Source organism: Physeter macrocephalus, chromosome 5 (genome assembly GCF_002837175.3).
Source record: "Physeter macrocephalus isolate SW-GA chromosome 5, ASM283717v5, whole genome shotgun sequence".
NCBI lineage: Eukaryota > Metazoa > Chordata > Mammalia > Artiodactyla > Physeteridae > Physeter > Physeter macrocephalus.
Window position 1 is genome coordinate 5,573,509 of NC_041218.1, and position 17,513 is coordinate 5,591,021.

At 39.8% G+C, this 17,513-nt stretch overlaps 1 protein-coding gene and 1 pseudogene across 1 annotated transcript in view; one reads left to right on the forward strand and one right to left on the reverse strand.

Annotated features, from left to right (window-relative positions):
• The window catches only part of GALNTL5 (polypeptide N-acetylgalactosaminyltransferase like 5), a 77,629-nt gene that overhangs the window by 22,509 nt on the left and 37,607 nt on the right, over positions 1-17,513 (reverse strand). Inside the window, exons 7-8 of the mRNA XM_024130597.1 lie at positions 9,328-9,577; positions 4,049-4,166 (exon numbers count right to left, since the gene is read on the reverse strand). Of these exons, the coding sequence (XP_023986365.1) occupies positions 4,049-4,166; positions 9,328-9,577 (368 nt within the window). The remainder of the gene's footprint in view (positions 1-4,048; positions 4,167-9,327; positions 9,578-17,513) is intronic.
• On the forward strand, positions 328-874 carry LOC102980240 (tRNA-splicing endonuclease subunit Sen15-like; annotated as a pseudogene).

The following is a 17,513-nucleotide window of genomic DNA, read 5'->3' on the forward strand; positions in this document are numbered from 1 at the left end:
TCTATCTTTCTGTGAATGTGGTTTTTGTTCCACAGGCTGCAGGATTGTAGTTCTTCTTGCTTCTGCTGTCTGCCCTCTGGTGGATGAGGCTATCTAAGAGGCTTGTGTAAGTTTCTACACTCACTTTTTATTTACATATCATTCACAAAATCAATTCTATTCTCAGACACAAGAATGTGCTTATTAAGTTATGAGGTCCTGAAAGGGGGACTATTTCATATGCTTCATTCTCAGAGAGCAATGCAATAAAATGAGAAATAATCAACCTGTCAATAAAAAGCACCAGAGGCATGGATGTTACAAAAATAATGCCTGGGACGGCAGGGCATGGAGGAGCGCGGTGAGTCCCAGCCGACCGCAGGCTGCAGCGATGTGCACCCGGGTGGTGATCACAGCTGCGGCGCCCCCTCATGGGCCCCCAAGGACACCTGGATGGGCACGCACCCTAAGTATTTAGAAATGATGGAATTAGATATAGGAGATGCCACCCATTTATATAGCATTCTTGGTTTACCTGGACCTCATGGAGAGTAAAAGTTGGCACATGAAGTAAACTGTGTGGGATTACCAGACCTCTAGCTCATCTGCCTTCTTGGTACTGAGAAGGAGAAGGGTTACAGACGGTGGTGCCTACACCCATCAGTGCTTCCCTCAGCCATAACAGGATAAGGGAGATCTTGAAGGCATCTTGAAAATTGCAAGGTGATCCAGATTCGCCGATGTCTTTTACTTCTGCCATAGTGGAGTCTGACTCCACGATAGTCTATTACAAACCTACTGATGGATTTATGCTGCCAGATCCTCAGAATATTTCCCTTAGAAGATGACACCTATACTTCCCGATGCTTGCTTTATTCACACAAGATTGGATTGAGACCCCTCAGCCTGATTCATCTTTTATCTCAGAGCTAGTCAGGGTTGACTTAGCTGGGCCCATTCCATAAGTTTTCTTTTCAAGAATAAAACTTTCCCAGATAGAGGAATTAATTTTATTCAAAAATATAGGCTAGTTCCTCTAGAACTTTCTCATCTGGAGACAGTTTAATTATAGTTATATACAAGTTTATGCCTAGGGTGTGTTCAGAAGGGTAGAACATTGCTGAGGCTGCCACCTCTTTCCCTTACTCAACCCTCTCAGTGCCTTTTGGTCACTACAGCTAGCCTGGAATGGCATTTCATGCACACTTTGACACCTGGAGAGTTTACTTTAGTCTGCTTTTTCATCCCCAATAGAAAGTATTCTTTCAACTGTTTTTTTTTTCATGTTGCAATTACTGTTATTTCCCTCTTTGGTTGACTTTAAATCAAAACTAAAAATATCCTCATCCAGAGTGTAAAATTACATGTCTAGATTAATAGGGACCAGAGAATTGCTACCTACAAGAGTAATGGGTCTTTTTTTCCCATTCTTATTACCACCACCTGTACTGTATCATAGCTAGAATATTACAAGGGAGAGAGTAGGGGACAGTGTTAACCTTAAAAACATCTTTCTTAAGTAGACCCAGTTTTTCCACTTTTGTTAATACCTCCCAATTAAGTTGCCTAAAGTATAAACAATTATATGGAAAAGATGTTTCAAGTGACATTTTGGGGCATATAATAGTCCCAATTATAAATGACTTAAAAGTTTAAGACATGGGTGAGCAAAATTTTTCTGGAAAGGGCCAGAAAGGAAATATTTTAGGCTTTTCAGGTCATATAGGCTTTCTCACAACTTCTCAGCTCTGCTGTTTGTAGGACAAAAATAACCATAGACAGCATCTAAATGAATGGATATGGCTGTATTCCAATAAAACTTATTTGCAAATGCAGGGCCATAGTTTGCCAACCCCTGGTCTGGGGAAATAGTCAATAAACACATATAGCTAATGAATGGTATGTTATGTACCCATTAAAAATTAGTAATAAATATACTGAAAAACATGAGAAAATATTTAGTAACAAAAAGCAAGATACAAAAGTGTATGAATGCATATGATTATGGCTATAAATAACACACCAAGTATATAATAAAAAGATGACAAAATAAATTACTAACTGGTTATAATAGGATGGCAGGGCAGGAAATGGATGACTTTGTCTTTCTTCAATATTTTAGTTTTTCTCTATTTGTATTACTTTTATAATAAAAATGTTTTTAAATAAATAAATAAATAAATAAAAATAATGCCTGGATCAGAAGGGAACAAATGAGTAGGAAAAAAAAAAAAGCAATGAAAATAACAAACTTACAGGATACTGCCAAATAGGGACTTGAAGAAAAAATATATTGCTCTAGATAGTCCTATATTCAAAATAAGGTATCTGAAGCATTACGAGAGAAGACTGTGCTTAAACTAACTTTAAAAAAATGTAGAAAGTAGCCAGCCAAAAGAAGGAAGAGGGAGATAAAATCCAAAGCAGAAAAAAAATTGGAAAAACACAAAAAGCAAATCTGGTGAACATCTTAATACATGCCAAGAGAAACGCAATTCAAAGTATAATCGCTGCAGATGATTTCAGAGAGTATAAAGAGCAGTTGGCAAAATTAAAGCAGAACAATAATGGCTGCCACTTATTTATCAGCTCCGATAAATAATCTCTTATCTTTACAACCCTGTAATAAAATTTTTGTCTTCATTTTACTTGTAAGGAAACTAAAGCTCAGAGAGAATAGGAATTTAGTCATAAATGAAGCTGTTTTCTTTACACCCAGTTGTCTCTGTTGGGAAAAGAGACAAAGCAGAGAAAAGGGAGAAAAAAACGTGAAGGGAAATGATGGCGAGCTCACAGACCAGATTTTTATGCACAGTTCAAAATGATCATTATTAAAATCTATTAGAATTCAGTTAAATACAAAAAATTACCTATGATTAACATATGATAAACGTTTGAATAGCCTAGTATTTTCTTCAGACTCTCCAGGAATATCTACTTTGTACCTTATTCTCCACCCCTATTACTTCATTAAATTTTTTTTTTTTTTTTTGGCCACGCCATGCGGCTTGCGGGATCTTAGTTCCCCTACCAGGGACTGAACCCGGGCCCTCAGCCGTGAAAGCAGGGAGTCCTAACCACTGGATTACCAGGGAATTCCCACATGAAATCTTTATAAAATTCTGAGAATGGCATTTTTACTTATTCTTGTTTAACAGATGAGGAAACCAAGAACATGAAAAATGAATGACCTGCCAAGGATCATATAGCAAGTGAGTGGTAGGGCTGAGACTCACCCTAATGTCTAGTGTTCTAATATCATAGGATTTTTTAAAAAAATTAAGTCTATTATTTTTATTGAGACATAATTTATACATCACCAGAAATCCACGCTTCAAAGGCTACAACTCGGTGATTTTCAGTATTTTCACAAGGTTGTACAATCATCACCACCATCTAGTTCTGGACTATTTTACCACCCCACAAAGAAAACTGGTAACTGTTAGCAATCACTCTCCTCCCCCAGCCCCTGGCAACCACTAATTTATTTTCTGTTTCTATGGATTTGCTTAGTCTGGACATTTCATACAAATGGACTCATAAATATATGGCCTTTTATGTCTGGCTTCTTTTACTTACCATAATGTTTTCAAGTTTCATCCCTGTTGTAGCTGGTATCTCAGGATTTAAGAGTTAGGAGAAAACTTATTAGACATCTTCTACCAAATCCTCTCACTTTACAGATGGAGAAACTGAGACCTAACATACCCCATATATTCAGTGACACCCAAGTCCCCTACCTCCTAATCCTGTGTTTTTTCAACACACTACTAATACCAAGACAATCAGAATAATAAAAAAGAGATTCCACAAATAGATAAAAATATCACATTAATCTGACATACCATATATTAGAAAAAGCATAGGTAAGAAAATCTGATATTTTTTTAAAGGGTTTCCATTTCTGTAAGGAATCCCATAAATCATTTACTTCACGTGACACCTGAATGGCACCAGATGCTTGTGTAGGGAAACAGGTCGTAGTTGCCACAGCATATTACATGACTTGAAGTTAGATTTTACTTTCTATGTACAAAGGTAACTATTTAAAACAAAAAGTCTGAATTACCCTTAGTGAAAGTTCCAAATTTTCTCCTCCCCAGAGATTCATGCCCTTGTCGTACTGTCCAATTTCATTAAAATAATGCCTATTTATAGCAAAAATTCCTCCAGCCATTGCAGGTGACCTAAAAAGGACACACAAATATTAAATTTTCATAAATTCAGTCATTATGGATTTTGGCCAAAACTATATTAAATATTAGTGATAACAGTTAAAACCTAGAAAATACCCATAGTAACACCAAAATTATCTGAATATACATTGAAGTATGTAAAATTACTAAGGTAAAACCACAACTACCACAAAATAGGCAACAATAGATTTAACTTAGCTCTCGTCAAATTTTGTAAGCAATCTATTCTAAAACGTTGTCTTGGTGACAGGGAAAATTTTCTTTAGTATGTGAGCTTCCCACAGGGATGATGATTGAACTGGGTAGCAGGAATTTAGAGATCTCCCTTTCTAAAGGCATTAAGTGAATTGTCATATTTACTTCTGGGAAAACCATAATGTTACATAGCATCTCTTTTGGTGTACCAACAGCAGAGCCCAATAATGCCAAACTATGTAGTTTGAAAATAATTACAGATCCATTCATTCATTGTTCCAAACAGTCTATGTAAAGTCACTATGATGTATTAGGGATAAATTAGTTAATCAACAAGCAAAGGTGGAAGTAGGGAGACTGGTTAGAGATTGTTGTGATGGCCCGAGAGGAAGATGATGGAATCTTGGATGAGGGTATAGCAATGAAGGAGATGAGATGTGTGAATTCTATATAGGTTTTGAAGATGGAGCCAGCAGATTTGCTATGGGTGGGATGTGCGGGGTTGGAGAAAGTTTGGCCTGGATAACCTGGAAGATAGCGTTACCATGCGCTGATTTGTTTGTTTGTTTTGACCGTGTTGCAGCACGCGGGATCTTAGTTCCCCGACCAGGGATGGAACCCGTGCCCCCTACAGTGGAAGCGCGGAGTCCTAACCGCTGGACCGCCAGGGAATTCCCTAGAGTTACCATGTACTGAGATGGGGAATGCTACGGTGGAACGAAGGTTTTGGTGGGAAGATTCAGCTCTGGACGTATCTGAGGTGTCTGTTCAGCATGCAGGTGGAGATGCCAGTAGGCAGCTGGATAGGTGAGTCTGGTGTTCTGAGAGAGGTCAGAGCCTGAGAGTCACCAGTACAAGGTGGATGAGAAGCACTCCGTGAGTGAGGGGAGGTGAAGAGGACAGAGCCCTGGGCACTTCAGCAGTGAGAGGTCGGGGAGAAGAGGAGGAATCAGCAAAGGGCAGGGAATAAACCAGCGGTGAAGCAGGAGCGAGAGCTGGGGGCTCGGCTGGTCTGGAGGCCATGGGAAGAGTGCCCGTCAAAGGAGGGAGAGGCCAGCAGCATGGACACGGCTGACAGGCCACGTGAGACTAGGACTGAGGACTGGACACGACAGCGTGAAGCTAGTGGGGAGGGCAAAGCCTGACTGCAGTGGAGCTTAAAGTCGAGGGAACAGTTTAACGGAACTGGAGAGAGTGATACTGACGACTCTTTCTAGGTGGTTTAATACAAAGGAGAGAAAAGGAAAGGGGAAATGGCTGATAAAATAAAATCATTTTATTTTTTTAATTGTGAGAGAGAACAGCATGCCTGTAGTCTGCTAGGAGTCATCCTCTCTGGTAACTGGACGAAGCTGGTCCCTGCATGTCCCCCTCCCTGGGGGCCACGAGTGCCGTTGGTGGAAGCTTAAGGCCACGATATTCTTTGCTTGTTCTAAGTTTCACCTACCTTTTATTTTTGTCATTAGAACTATTGTAAGTAGGGGAAAAAATATATCTTCAGATATGAATGCTAATTCATGGCTAATATCTAAAATTAATTTTTTCCTTTAACTCTTTAAAACAACCTATTTTTTCTTACATATATTATTATACATTATAATTGTATTATAACATATCATATGTATAATATATATTCCATATGTGATATATACATATATAATCACACAATTGGTATTATACTGATTTTTTAAATTGAAGTATAGTTGATTTACAATGTTGTGTTAGTTTCTGTTGTACAGCAAAGTGATTCAAATAGACATATATATATATTATTTTTCAAATTCTTTTCCATTATAGGTTATTACAAGATACTGAATATAGTTCCCTGTGCTATACAGTAGGTCCTCGTTGATTAGCTATTTTATATAGGGTAGTGTATATATGTTAATCCCAAACTCCTAATTTATTCCTCTCCCACCTTCCCCCTTTGGTAACCATAAGTTTGTTTTCTATGTCTGTGAGTCTGTGAGTCTGTTTCTGTTTTGTAAATAACTTCATTTGTATCATATTTTAGATTCCACATTATACTGAAGTAAGTTTTTTATGGCCTGATTTTTAAAAATTTAACATATTGTGAGAATTTTCCTTTTTAGTTAACTAGCCTTCAAAAATTTTAACTCTATAATATTCTACAAAATATGAATATACTTTTTTAACCATTTCAATATTGAACATTTATGTTGTTTTGATTTTCTTACTAAAATAAATATTGATACAATATATATTTCTGGACCTATCTCTCAATTCCTTAAAGATAAATTGTGAGAAGTAGAATTATTGCATTAAAGAATAAGAATGTTTATAAAATTTTTAATTTACATTGCCAAATTTTCAAAAAGCATTTACAAATGTATATATACTAACAGTGTATTAGAGTTCCAAAATGTTACTTTTCAGCAATTGACTATTAGAAATCCAATTTCCATATTGAATTTTTACAGCCTAAAAAATACTTAAAATGTGAGATACAGAAATATTACAAAAATTATAAGTCAATTTTTTGGTAAGTGGAATATTTCAGCTACTTCTTACTAAAAGTAACTTCATTTTAGATTACTTTGAGATGAACTCAAAAGATTGATGCTTTATTTTTAAATTTTTTAGTAAATCATGATTTTTACATATTAAGTTTTATTTAAATAAAGTATAACTTTGTTCTTTTTCATCCTGAAGTCTGTATCATTAACAATAGCTACCATTTATACTGATCACTTCCTCTCTGTCAGGCCTTCAGTTATGTGCTTTACAAGTACTGGCTCATTTAAGGCCCTCAGTAATCCAGAGAGGTAGGTATTACTATTATCATCATCATTTTACAGATGAAGATACTGAAGCTGAGAGAGGTAACTGGCCCAGCTAAGGGCTGCCTTTTTTTTTTGGCCGCACCATGTGTTATCTGGGATCTTAGTTCCCCGACCAGGAATCAAACCTGTGCTCCCTGCAAACCTGTGCGCCCTGCAGTGGAAGTGCGGCATCTTAACCACTGGACCACCAGGGAAGTCCCCTAACGGCTGCCTTAATGCACAACTCCAGGGATGCTAATTTCCTGTAGTCTTTGTGAACAGTGCCTTCTGGAAATGTGCAGTGCACAGCCTGTGCAGCTGTACATGGCAGCCCTAAACAGCTAACGAGTGATGGCTGGGGCAGAGGAAATATCAGAGTCATATAAAGTGGAAGTTATACGAAGGAATCTGCATGCTATCCTAAAGGCAGTGGAAAGACAATAAGCAAGATGGGTGACATGGGCAAAGTGGGGTTTTAAGAAAATTAATGTAGCAACAGAGAGATTGGAATGAAGAGGAGGAGCTGTAGGCCAGACTGTCCCTTAGGGTGCAGAGTCTAAGCCTGGAGCAGTGATGGCTTGGGCCATGAGGACTGTCAGAGAGATGGACAGATGTGATATGAGAATCATCACAAAGGATGGGTCTCCTGGAGCTGGTTAATCACTGGATTAGAGAAGGCAATGGGAGATCTGGAAGACGGCTATACAGTGTTCATATGTGGTCATGCTTAATGGCTGCATAATCGTCCATTACACTTCTGGAATAAAGTATTGATACCATATAATTTCCCAATCATTCCTCCCAATTCTTAGATAGTCTTTATTTCATCCTTGATTTAAGAGGTCAGTTTGCTTACTAAGAGTAGGGGTTCAGGGCAGGGGCAGCTATTGGGATTAAGGGCAGTCATAAAGTGGAATGGGAATGCCCACTTCTGCGAATGAGTGGATAAAAGGATTGCAAGGCAGCATGAGGCTGGAGACCATCAATGTGCAGAAGCATCAATTCACCTCTCTTAAAGGAACAAAGGAAACAGATGGTGGACTTGAACCAGAGTTGGAGCTTTGCAGGGCTACCGTGGCAGAAGTGCAGTAGGATGTGGCAGGAGAGAAGAGAATTTATAGATGAGAAGGTCTAGACCACAGACGCAGAAGGCGAACTGTGAGGGGTAAAAAGAGAAATCGAAGAACTGGACACCTTGATGATGTCCAAGGGTGGGCGTGGGGGCAGCAGAGCGGGAAAAAGCCAGGAGGGTCCTAGGTTGTGGCCAAGGAGAGGGATATCTGGTGATTTAGAAGGTGAAGATCCAGGGTATGGCTGTAGGAATAATATTAAATATCTAACATTTATACAGCACTTATTATGGACAGATACTGTTCTAAGCTTTGATATATGTCATTTAATTCTCATAACAGCCCTGTGAAATACTGTTATTCTCCAGACTTACAGATAAAGAAATAAGGTGCAGAGAGGTTAAGTAACTCATTTAAGATCACACAGCTCTAGCGAAATTAAAATAGAGGCAAAGATCAAGGACTTGCTAGGCTATGGTATTAGAAAATTGACTCATGTGGTTTGTAAAACAAAGAGGTTAACATTAAAGAGAAGTGAGCCTGGTGTCAAAGTTATCAGTAAATGTGGGGAGTGATCTGGAGGCAGTCTCTTGAGAAATAACCTCATAAGTGCAGTTAGAAGTCATAACATTCAAATTATTCTCACATTTAGAAATATATTTTCCAAGACTGATATTCCAGGAAAATCACATTCATCTCAACCTATAAAATTACAGATGGAAGCACTTGGATAAATATTTTATACATGAATTTGGCAAAGACATCGACTTTTTCTTGGCTATCCACAGTGCTAGTATTTTGATCATTGATAAACATGTAACTTGTTCCTGAGAACCAAGTCCACGTTTTAAAGTTGGACCTCTGAAATCATAGGGGTACTAACCATGGTGGTATTCTGAACTGGGGTGAGATGCTCGTCTCCAGTGAGCGAAAGGTAAAGAAACAAAACCTACCACATTCTATTGTTACAGACTTTTAGAAACAAGATAAATAATAAAATATTTCTCTTCATTAAGCTAATGAAATCAAAGTCATAATCTCTGAAAGCTTCCCCCTGCTCCCAATACCTATATGCTATTTTTCCATTACCAGAAGAAATCTCACCGGATAGGTCTAGTGGGTCCTTCTGGTCCATCCATCTCATAAGAGAAAACATGATCCCATTTAAATTGCAGATACCAGTTGAAAGCTCCCCTGACAATAGGAGAGGGCTGGTATTCCAGGGTCACATAATCAATGACATCTATCAGTGGACACACCACCATTCGGGGGTCCTTGGCAATGGCATTCAGCAAGGGCTCCAGCCATACTTTATTCACTTCGCAGTGGCTATCCAGGAACACCAGAACATCCCCTGGGGAGGCAAGAACAGGCGAGTGTTAGCGCATGTGTAGGAAACACCTGACAACCCAAATCAAGGCAACAAGCATTTGTCCAGCATTTACTCTGTGTTTGGCTATTAAGGTGCTTTCAGCTTCACTGGCAGGAGACAAGAAACACATATTTTATATTGTATCAAAAATGCAGGACATCATGTGCCACAGATATTCAGAAGAAGCTGGTGAACTGTGGGTTACAGAGTAGTCTGGGGAAGATTCTAAAGAAGCAGATGGCACTGAGCTGACCTTCAATTTTAAAATATCATTTTATCTCAGCCTTGATTGATCAACACAGTGTAGCAAATGTTTACTGCAAGGAAACCTTCCTTGGTATTTAGTTTGGTGCTTAGGATGCAAAGATGCATAATTATTTTTCCCCTTGAATTCAAGCTTTAATGAGGGTCTATTCTGCTTTGAGAACATGGAAAAACCTGGCATGGCCAAAATAAACAATATGTGTGTTATAATATATTAGGTGGTCTCAAATTGGAAGGGACCTCAAAACTCAGGTGCAGAGGTTAGCCTTTTTCTTGTAGCCAACATAAAATCATAGGAAAGTATGAAAACATCCTATGTTTAGATCAGAAGACTTAGTATTATTAAAATGTTTATAATCTCCCAAATCAATCTACAGATGCAATTCAATCCTTATCAAAATCCCACCGGCTCTTTTTACAGAAATTGATCCTAAAATTCATATGGAAAGGCAAGGGATCCAAATTAGCTAAAACAATCTTGATAAAGAAGAACAAAGTTGAAGGATTTCCTGCTGTCAAAACTTACTAAAAGGCTACAATAATCAAAACAATATAATATTGGCATAAGATACTTATAGACCAAAGGTATAGAATTAAGGCTACAGAAATAAACAAAGCATCTATTGTCAATTGATTTCTGAAAAGGGTACCAAGACAACTCAATTGGGAAAGAATCATTTTTTTCAATAAATATCCTGAGACAACTGGATATCTGCATGAAAAGAATGAAGTTGGACCCCGTAACTCATACCAAACACAAATATTAAGTCAAATGGATAGAAGACCTAAAAAGGTAAGAGCTAAAACTATAAAACTCTTAGAAGAAAACAGGCATACATTTACGACCCCTGAGTTAGGTAATGGTTTCTTAGGTATGACACCAAAAATACAAGCAACAGAAGAAAAAAAAAAAAAAACCAGGTAAATTGGACTTCATCAAAACTAAAAACTTTTGTGGTTAAATAGATACCATGAAGAAAGTAAAAAAAAAAAAAATCCACAAAATGGGAGAAATTATTTGCAAATCATATATTAGATAAAGGACTTGTATCCAGAATATACAAAGAACTCTTAAAACTCAATAATAAAAAGACAACTTAATTAAAAAATGGGTAAAGGCTTTGAATAGACATTTCTCTAAAGAAGATATACAAATAGCCAATAAGCATGGGAAAAGGTGCCCAACCTCTTCTGTCATTAGGGAAATGCTAATCAAAATCACAATGAGATATCACTTCATATCCACTAGGGTGGCTATAATCAATAAGACAGACAATGGCAAGTGTTGGTGAGATTGTGGAGAAATTGGAACCCTGTGCATTGCTGATGGGAGTATAAAATGTTGCAGCCACTTTCAAAAATTATTTGGCAATGCCTCAAAAGTTAAACACAGAGTTACCATACACCCCAACAATTCTACTCCCGGGTATATATATACACAAGAGAAATGAAACTTAGGTTCACACAAAATCTTGTACATTAATGCTCACAGCAGCATTACTCCTAATAGTAAAAAAGTGTTAACAACTCAAAGATTCACCAGGGGACGAATGGCTAAACAAAATGCGGTATATCCACACAATGGAATATTATTTGGCAATAAAACGGAATGAAGTACTGACACATAGTACAACATGAATGAACCTTGAAAACACTGTTGACTGAAAGGAGCCAGTCACAAGAGACCACATATTGCATAACTCCATTCAATGAAATTTCCAGAATAGGTAAATCTATATATAAAGAAAACAGATTAGTGGTTATTTAGGGTTTGGTGGTGGGGTGGGGGGAATAAGATGACAGGGAATGGTGAGTGACTCCTAACAGGTATGGGGTTTCTTTTGTGAAGTAAAATTCATACTTTATGGCAAGACAAGACAAATTTAAACATAAAAATTCTTCTCTGCCCTTTGGCCTCCTCTCTCCCCACACTGTGCACTGTGTTCCTGCACTCTGCATGGATCAGACCTCTCCCATCAGCAGAAATACCTGCTCAACCATAAAAAGCAACATTCTCCCAGCATCAAGACAACTACTTAAAAGATAACACTCCTCCTTGATCTTGTAAGGGGTCACATGACCCACCAGATGCCACTTAGATCTGGTTATGTAAACTGTAAATAACATGTCATTTGATATACAGCACTCTGTCTCAAAAAAAACTTATACAACTGTGCCTTGACTTCTAAAGGGCAGAACAGTTCTCAGAGATTTCTGAAATGCTCTTCCTGGGTTATAATCCCCAAATTTGGCTTGAATAAAATTTTCCAATTCTTTCTTAGATCGACTGATTAATTTTTCATTGACACTTTGTACTAGGAAAAAATGTTCTAAAACTCGGTTGTGGTGATGGTTACATAACCCTGTGAATATATTAAAAAACACTGCATTGTACACTTTCAGTGGGTGAATTGTGTGGTATGTGAATTATATCTCAATAAAACTGTCAGAATCATTAGGAAACAAAGAGTCATATTGGGAAGAAAGAGTACATCTTCCAAATCTTACTATAGAATACAATGAGTATTCTTATAAACAATTCACAACAGAATTTAAAATGTTTTTAAATTTATGTATTTATTTTATTTTTGGCTGTGTTGGATCTTCATTGCTGCGTGCGGGCTTTCTCTAGTTGCAGGGAGCGGGGGCTACTCTTTGTTGTGGTGTACGGGCTTCTCATTGCGGTGGCTTCTCTTGCTGTGGAGCACGGGTTCTAGGTGCATGGGTTTCAGTGGTTGTGGCACACGGGCTCAGTAGTTGTGGCACGTGGGCTCAGTAGTTGTGGTTTGTGGGCTCTGGAGCACAGGCTCAGTAGTGTGGTGCATGGGCTTAGTTGCTCCGCGGCATGTGGGATCTTCCCGGACCGGGGCATGAACCCATGTCCCCTGAATCGGCAGGCAGATTCTTAACCACTGTGCCACCAGGGAAGTCCCCAGAATTTTAAACCATTAATAATGACATAACCTTTATCCCTCAGCTCAGATCACAGGATTCTTATTCTTATCCATCCATCCAAGATCCTGTCCACACGTCAAACCTTGAATAAGCAGGACTCAGGAAAAGCAACTTAATTTTGCTCCTTTAAATCTATAGGGAGGGGCTTCCCTGGTGGCGCAGTGGTTGAGAATCCACCTGCCAATGCAGGGGACAGGGGTTCGAGTCCCGGCTCGGGAAGATCCCACATGCCGTGGAGCACCTAAGCCAGTGCGGCACAACTACTGAGCTTGCGCTCTAGAGCCCACGAGCCACAACTACGGAAGCCTGCATGCCTAGAGCCTGCTCTCTGCAACAAGAGGAGCCACTGCAATGAGAAGCCTGCGCGCCACAACTAGAGAAAAGCACACGCACAGCAACGAAGACCGAACTCAGCCATAAATAAATAAGTAAATAAATAAATAAATCTATAGGGAGGACTGGTCCATTCCCTGCCATTGGATACAAAACAGAGCAGGCCCCAAGACTTCTCTGCTCTCTTAGGTTAATTGGAAGTCTTATTAGACAGCTGAAGTTGAAAACAGTCTCAATTCAGCAATTAGAATTTTCAGGCCCCTGCTACAATCGAAGCTTCCCTGCCTGCCTGCAGAACCCACCCCCCAACCAGGTGGCCCTGTGGGAGGGTCACTTGCCTTTGCATTAAATCTTCTTAGCTCTTCCTTACTGGTCTCCTTCCCCAGCTTACCCTCTGTGGTTTCAGACCTCACTAAAGCCAAAGGAGGGTAAGAGACAAGTGAATGGGGCAGGGAAGTTCTTTCTTGGTGAGAGAGCAGGGTGCTCTGAGCTGACTCCTATTATGGTGTGGCTGCACGGTGATTTTGAGGACCACCCCCCCTTCCCATTCTTGGTAGTCTCTTATCTGCAGTTCCCATAAACCGGGCAAATGCATTCTATCCAGGTGGTCTAGACTCCCACCTCAGCAACTTAGGGTCCTGTGTTCTACCTCTAGCTTCTCCTCTGCTGAGATCTGTCCATCCTTCTAGATAGCCCCATTGGACATGATCTAAGATGATCTTTTTTGCTCTCTTATCCAAACATCCATTGCCTGAGCAAACTCTGCCATCAGAACAGATACTAACACTGAAGCAAATGTCCCTGGTTCCGTAGCTAGCCACAGCCCTTCTTCTGCCCTTTTGATTCTCAGGTGAGAAGCCGACATCAGTTCATTTCTCTTCACTCCCAATAGGTTTCTGGTTTTGTGGTATTGATGTCTGAGGCTGTGCTGAGCCCCCAACACAGGAAATTCACATCAAGTTCCTCTAACCAGGATTTAGCAAGCAGCTTTCTCTAAAAATCATCTCTAATTCTAACGATCTGATTCAGGGTAGCTGAGTTTGCTTCTCAGATATCTATTTTGAAATTTCTTTATGGTACTGTGTCGGACAACTCACTTTGGAATATAACATCTGTTGTCTTCATGCCTCAATCAAAACTGAGCTAAAAAGAGCCCCATTTTTAAACATATATAGTTTTTTTTTTTTTTACTGTTGGCAGCACACACACTGTTCAATTAACACTTTGCATTTTTCACTTAAAATAGCTTCTATAGTATTACATAACACAAACATTTTAAAATCATGTCGGCTAATTTGATAGGTGAAAAATACCATCTGTTTCTCCAAAGAATATATATAAATGGCCAACAAGCACAAGAAAGGATGCTCGACATCATTGGTCATTAAGGAAATGCAAATTAAAAACACAGTGAGGTACCACTTCATATCTACCAGGATGGCTAGAATTAAAACAAGACAAAAAAGACAGAAAATAGCAAGTGTTGGTGAGGATGTGGAAAAATTGGAACTCTCATACGTTGCTGGTGGGAATGTAAATGGTCCAGCTGCTGCGGAAAACAGTTTGGCAGCTCCTCAAAAAGTTAAGAATTACCATGTGACACAGAAATTCCACTCATAGGCACATATTAAAAAGAATTCAGGGACTTCCCTGGTGGCACAGTGGTTAAGAATCCTCCTGCCAATGCAGGGGACACGGGTTTGAGCCCTGATCCGGGAACATCCCACATGCCACGGAGCAACTAAACCCGTGCGCCACAACTACTGAGCCCGCAGCCCGCGTGCCTAGAGCCTGCGCTCCGCAACAAAAGAAGCCACCACAATGAGAAGCCCACGCACCACAATGAAGAGTAGCTCCCGCGGAAGCTTCGGAGCCGCGGAGGAGAGCACAGCAACAGGGGTGCAGGAGGCAAAGAGGAGAGATTCCTGCAGAGGATCGGTGCCGACCAGCACTCATCAGCCCGAGAGGCTCGTCTACTCAGCCGCCGGGGTGGGCGGGGCTGGGAGCTGAGCCTCGGGCTTTGGTCGGATCGCAGGGAGAGTCTGGAGTTGGCAGAGTGAACACAGCCTGAAGGGGCTAGTGCGCCACGGCTGGCCGGGAGGGAGTCCGGGAGAAGTCTGGAGCGGCCGAAGAGGCAAGAGAACTTTCCTTCCCTCTTTGCTTCCTGGTGCACGAGGAGAGGGGATTAAGCGCGCCGCTTAAAGGAGCTCCAGAGACGGGCAATACCTGAATAGACAACGAATCATCCCAAATTGAGGAGATGGACTTTGGGAGCGACGATATATATATATTTTTTTCCCTTTTTCTCTTTTTGTGAGTGTGTATGCTTATGCTTCTGTGTGTGATTTTGTCCGTATAGCTTTGCTTTTACCATTTGTCCTAGGGTTCTGTCTGTAGGAGCTCCAGAGACGGGCGCGAGCCGCGGCTATCAGCGCGGACCCAGAGACAGGGATGAGACGCTAAGGCCGCTGCTGCCGCCACCAAGAGGGCTGTGTGCGAGCACAGGTCACTGTCCACACCTCCCCTCCCGGGAGCCTGTGCAGCCCGCCACCGCCCGGTTTTATTATACATATTTATTATATATATATAAATTTTTCCTTTTTCTCTTTTTGTGAGTATTTGTATGCTTCTTTGTGTGATTTTGTTTATATAGGTTGGCTTTCAACATTTGTCCTAGGGTTCTGTCTGTCTGTTTTTTTTTTTTTTTTTTAGCATAGTTTTCAGCGCTTGTTATCATTGGTGGATTTGTTTTTTGGTTTGGTTGTTCTTTCTTTCTTTCTTTTTAATTACTTGAAAAAAATTTTTAAATAATTATTTTGTTTTTTATTTTAATAACTTTAAAATTTTATTTTATCTTTTTCTTTCTTTCGTTCTTTTGTGCGAGCACAGGTCACTGTCCACACCTCCCCTCCCGGGAGCCTGTGCAGCGCGCCACCGCCAGGATCCCGGGATCCAGGTACAGCTTCCCCGGGAGAACGCACGGCGCGCCTCAGGCTGCTGCAACGTCACGCCGGCCTCTGCCGCCGCACTTTCTTTTCCTTTCTTACTTAAAAAAATTTTTTTTAATAATTATTTTTTATTTTAATAACATTTTTATTTTATCTTATTTTATCTTTTTCTAACTATCTTTCTTTTTTTCTCCTTTTACTCTGAGCCGTGTGGATGAAAGGCTCTTGGTGCTCCAGCCGGGAGTCAGGGTTGCGCCTCTGAGGTGGGAGAGCCAAGTTCAGGACACTGATCCACCAGAGACCTCCCAGCTCCACGTAATATGAAACAGTAAAAATCTCCCAGAGATCTCCATCTCAACACCAAGACCCAGCTCCACTCAATGACCAGCAAGATACAGTGCCAGACACCCTATGCCAAACAACTAGCAAGAAAGGAACACAACCAACCTGCAGGCTGCGAAAAGGAGACCCCAAACACAGTAAGATAAGCAACATGAAAAGACAGAAAAACACACAGCAGATGAAGGAGCAAGATCAAAACCCACCAGACCTAAAAAATGAAGAGGAGATAGGAGGTCTACCAGAAAAACAATTCAGAATAATGATAGTAAAGATGATCCAAAATCTTGGAAATAGAACGGAGAAAATACAAGAAACGGTTAACAAGGACCTAGAAGAACTAAAGAGCAAACAAACAATCATGAACATAACTGAGGCAGAAGAACAGATAAGTGACCTGGAAGATAAAATAGTGGAAATAACTACTGCAGAGCAGAATAAAGAAAAAAGAATGAAAAGAATTGAGGACAGTCTCAGAGACCTCTGGGACAATATTAAATGCACCAACATTCGAATTATAGGGGTCCCAGAAGAAGAGGAGAAAAAGAGAGGGACTGACAAAATATTTGAAGAGATTATAGTTGAAAACTTCCCTAATATGAGTAAGGAAATAGTTAATCAAGTCCAGGAAGCACAGAGAGTCCCATACAGGATAAAAACCAAGGAGAAACATGCCAAGACACGTATTAATGAAACAATCAAAAATTAAATACAAAGAAAAAATATTAAAAGCAGCAAGGGAAAAACAACAAATAACATACAAGGGAATCACTATAAGGTTAACAGCTGATGTTTCAGCAGAAACTCTGCAAGCCAGAAGGGAGTGCAGGACATATTTAAAGTGATGAAAGAGAAAAATCTACAACCAAGATTATGCTGCCCAGCAAGGATCTCATTCAGATTTGACAGAGAAATTAAAAACTTTACAGACAATCGAAAGCTAAGAGAATTCAGCACCACCAAACCAGCTTTACAACAAGTGCTGAAGGAACTTCTCTAGGCAGGAAACACAAGAGAAGGAAAAGACCTACAATAACAAACCGAAAACAATTAAGAAAATGGTAATAGGAACATACATA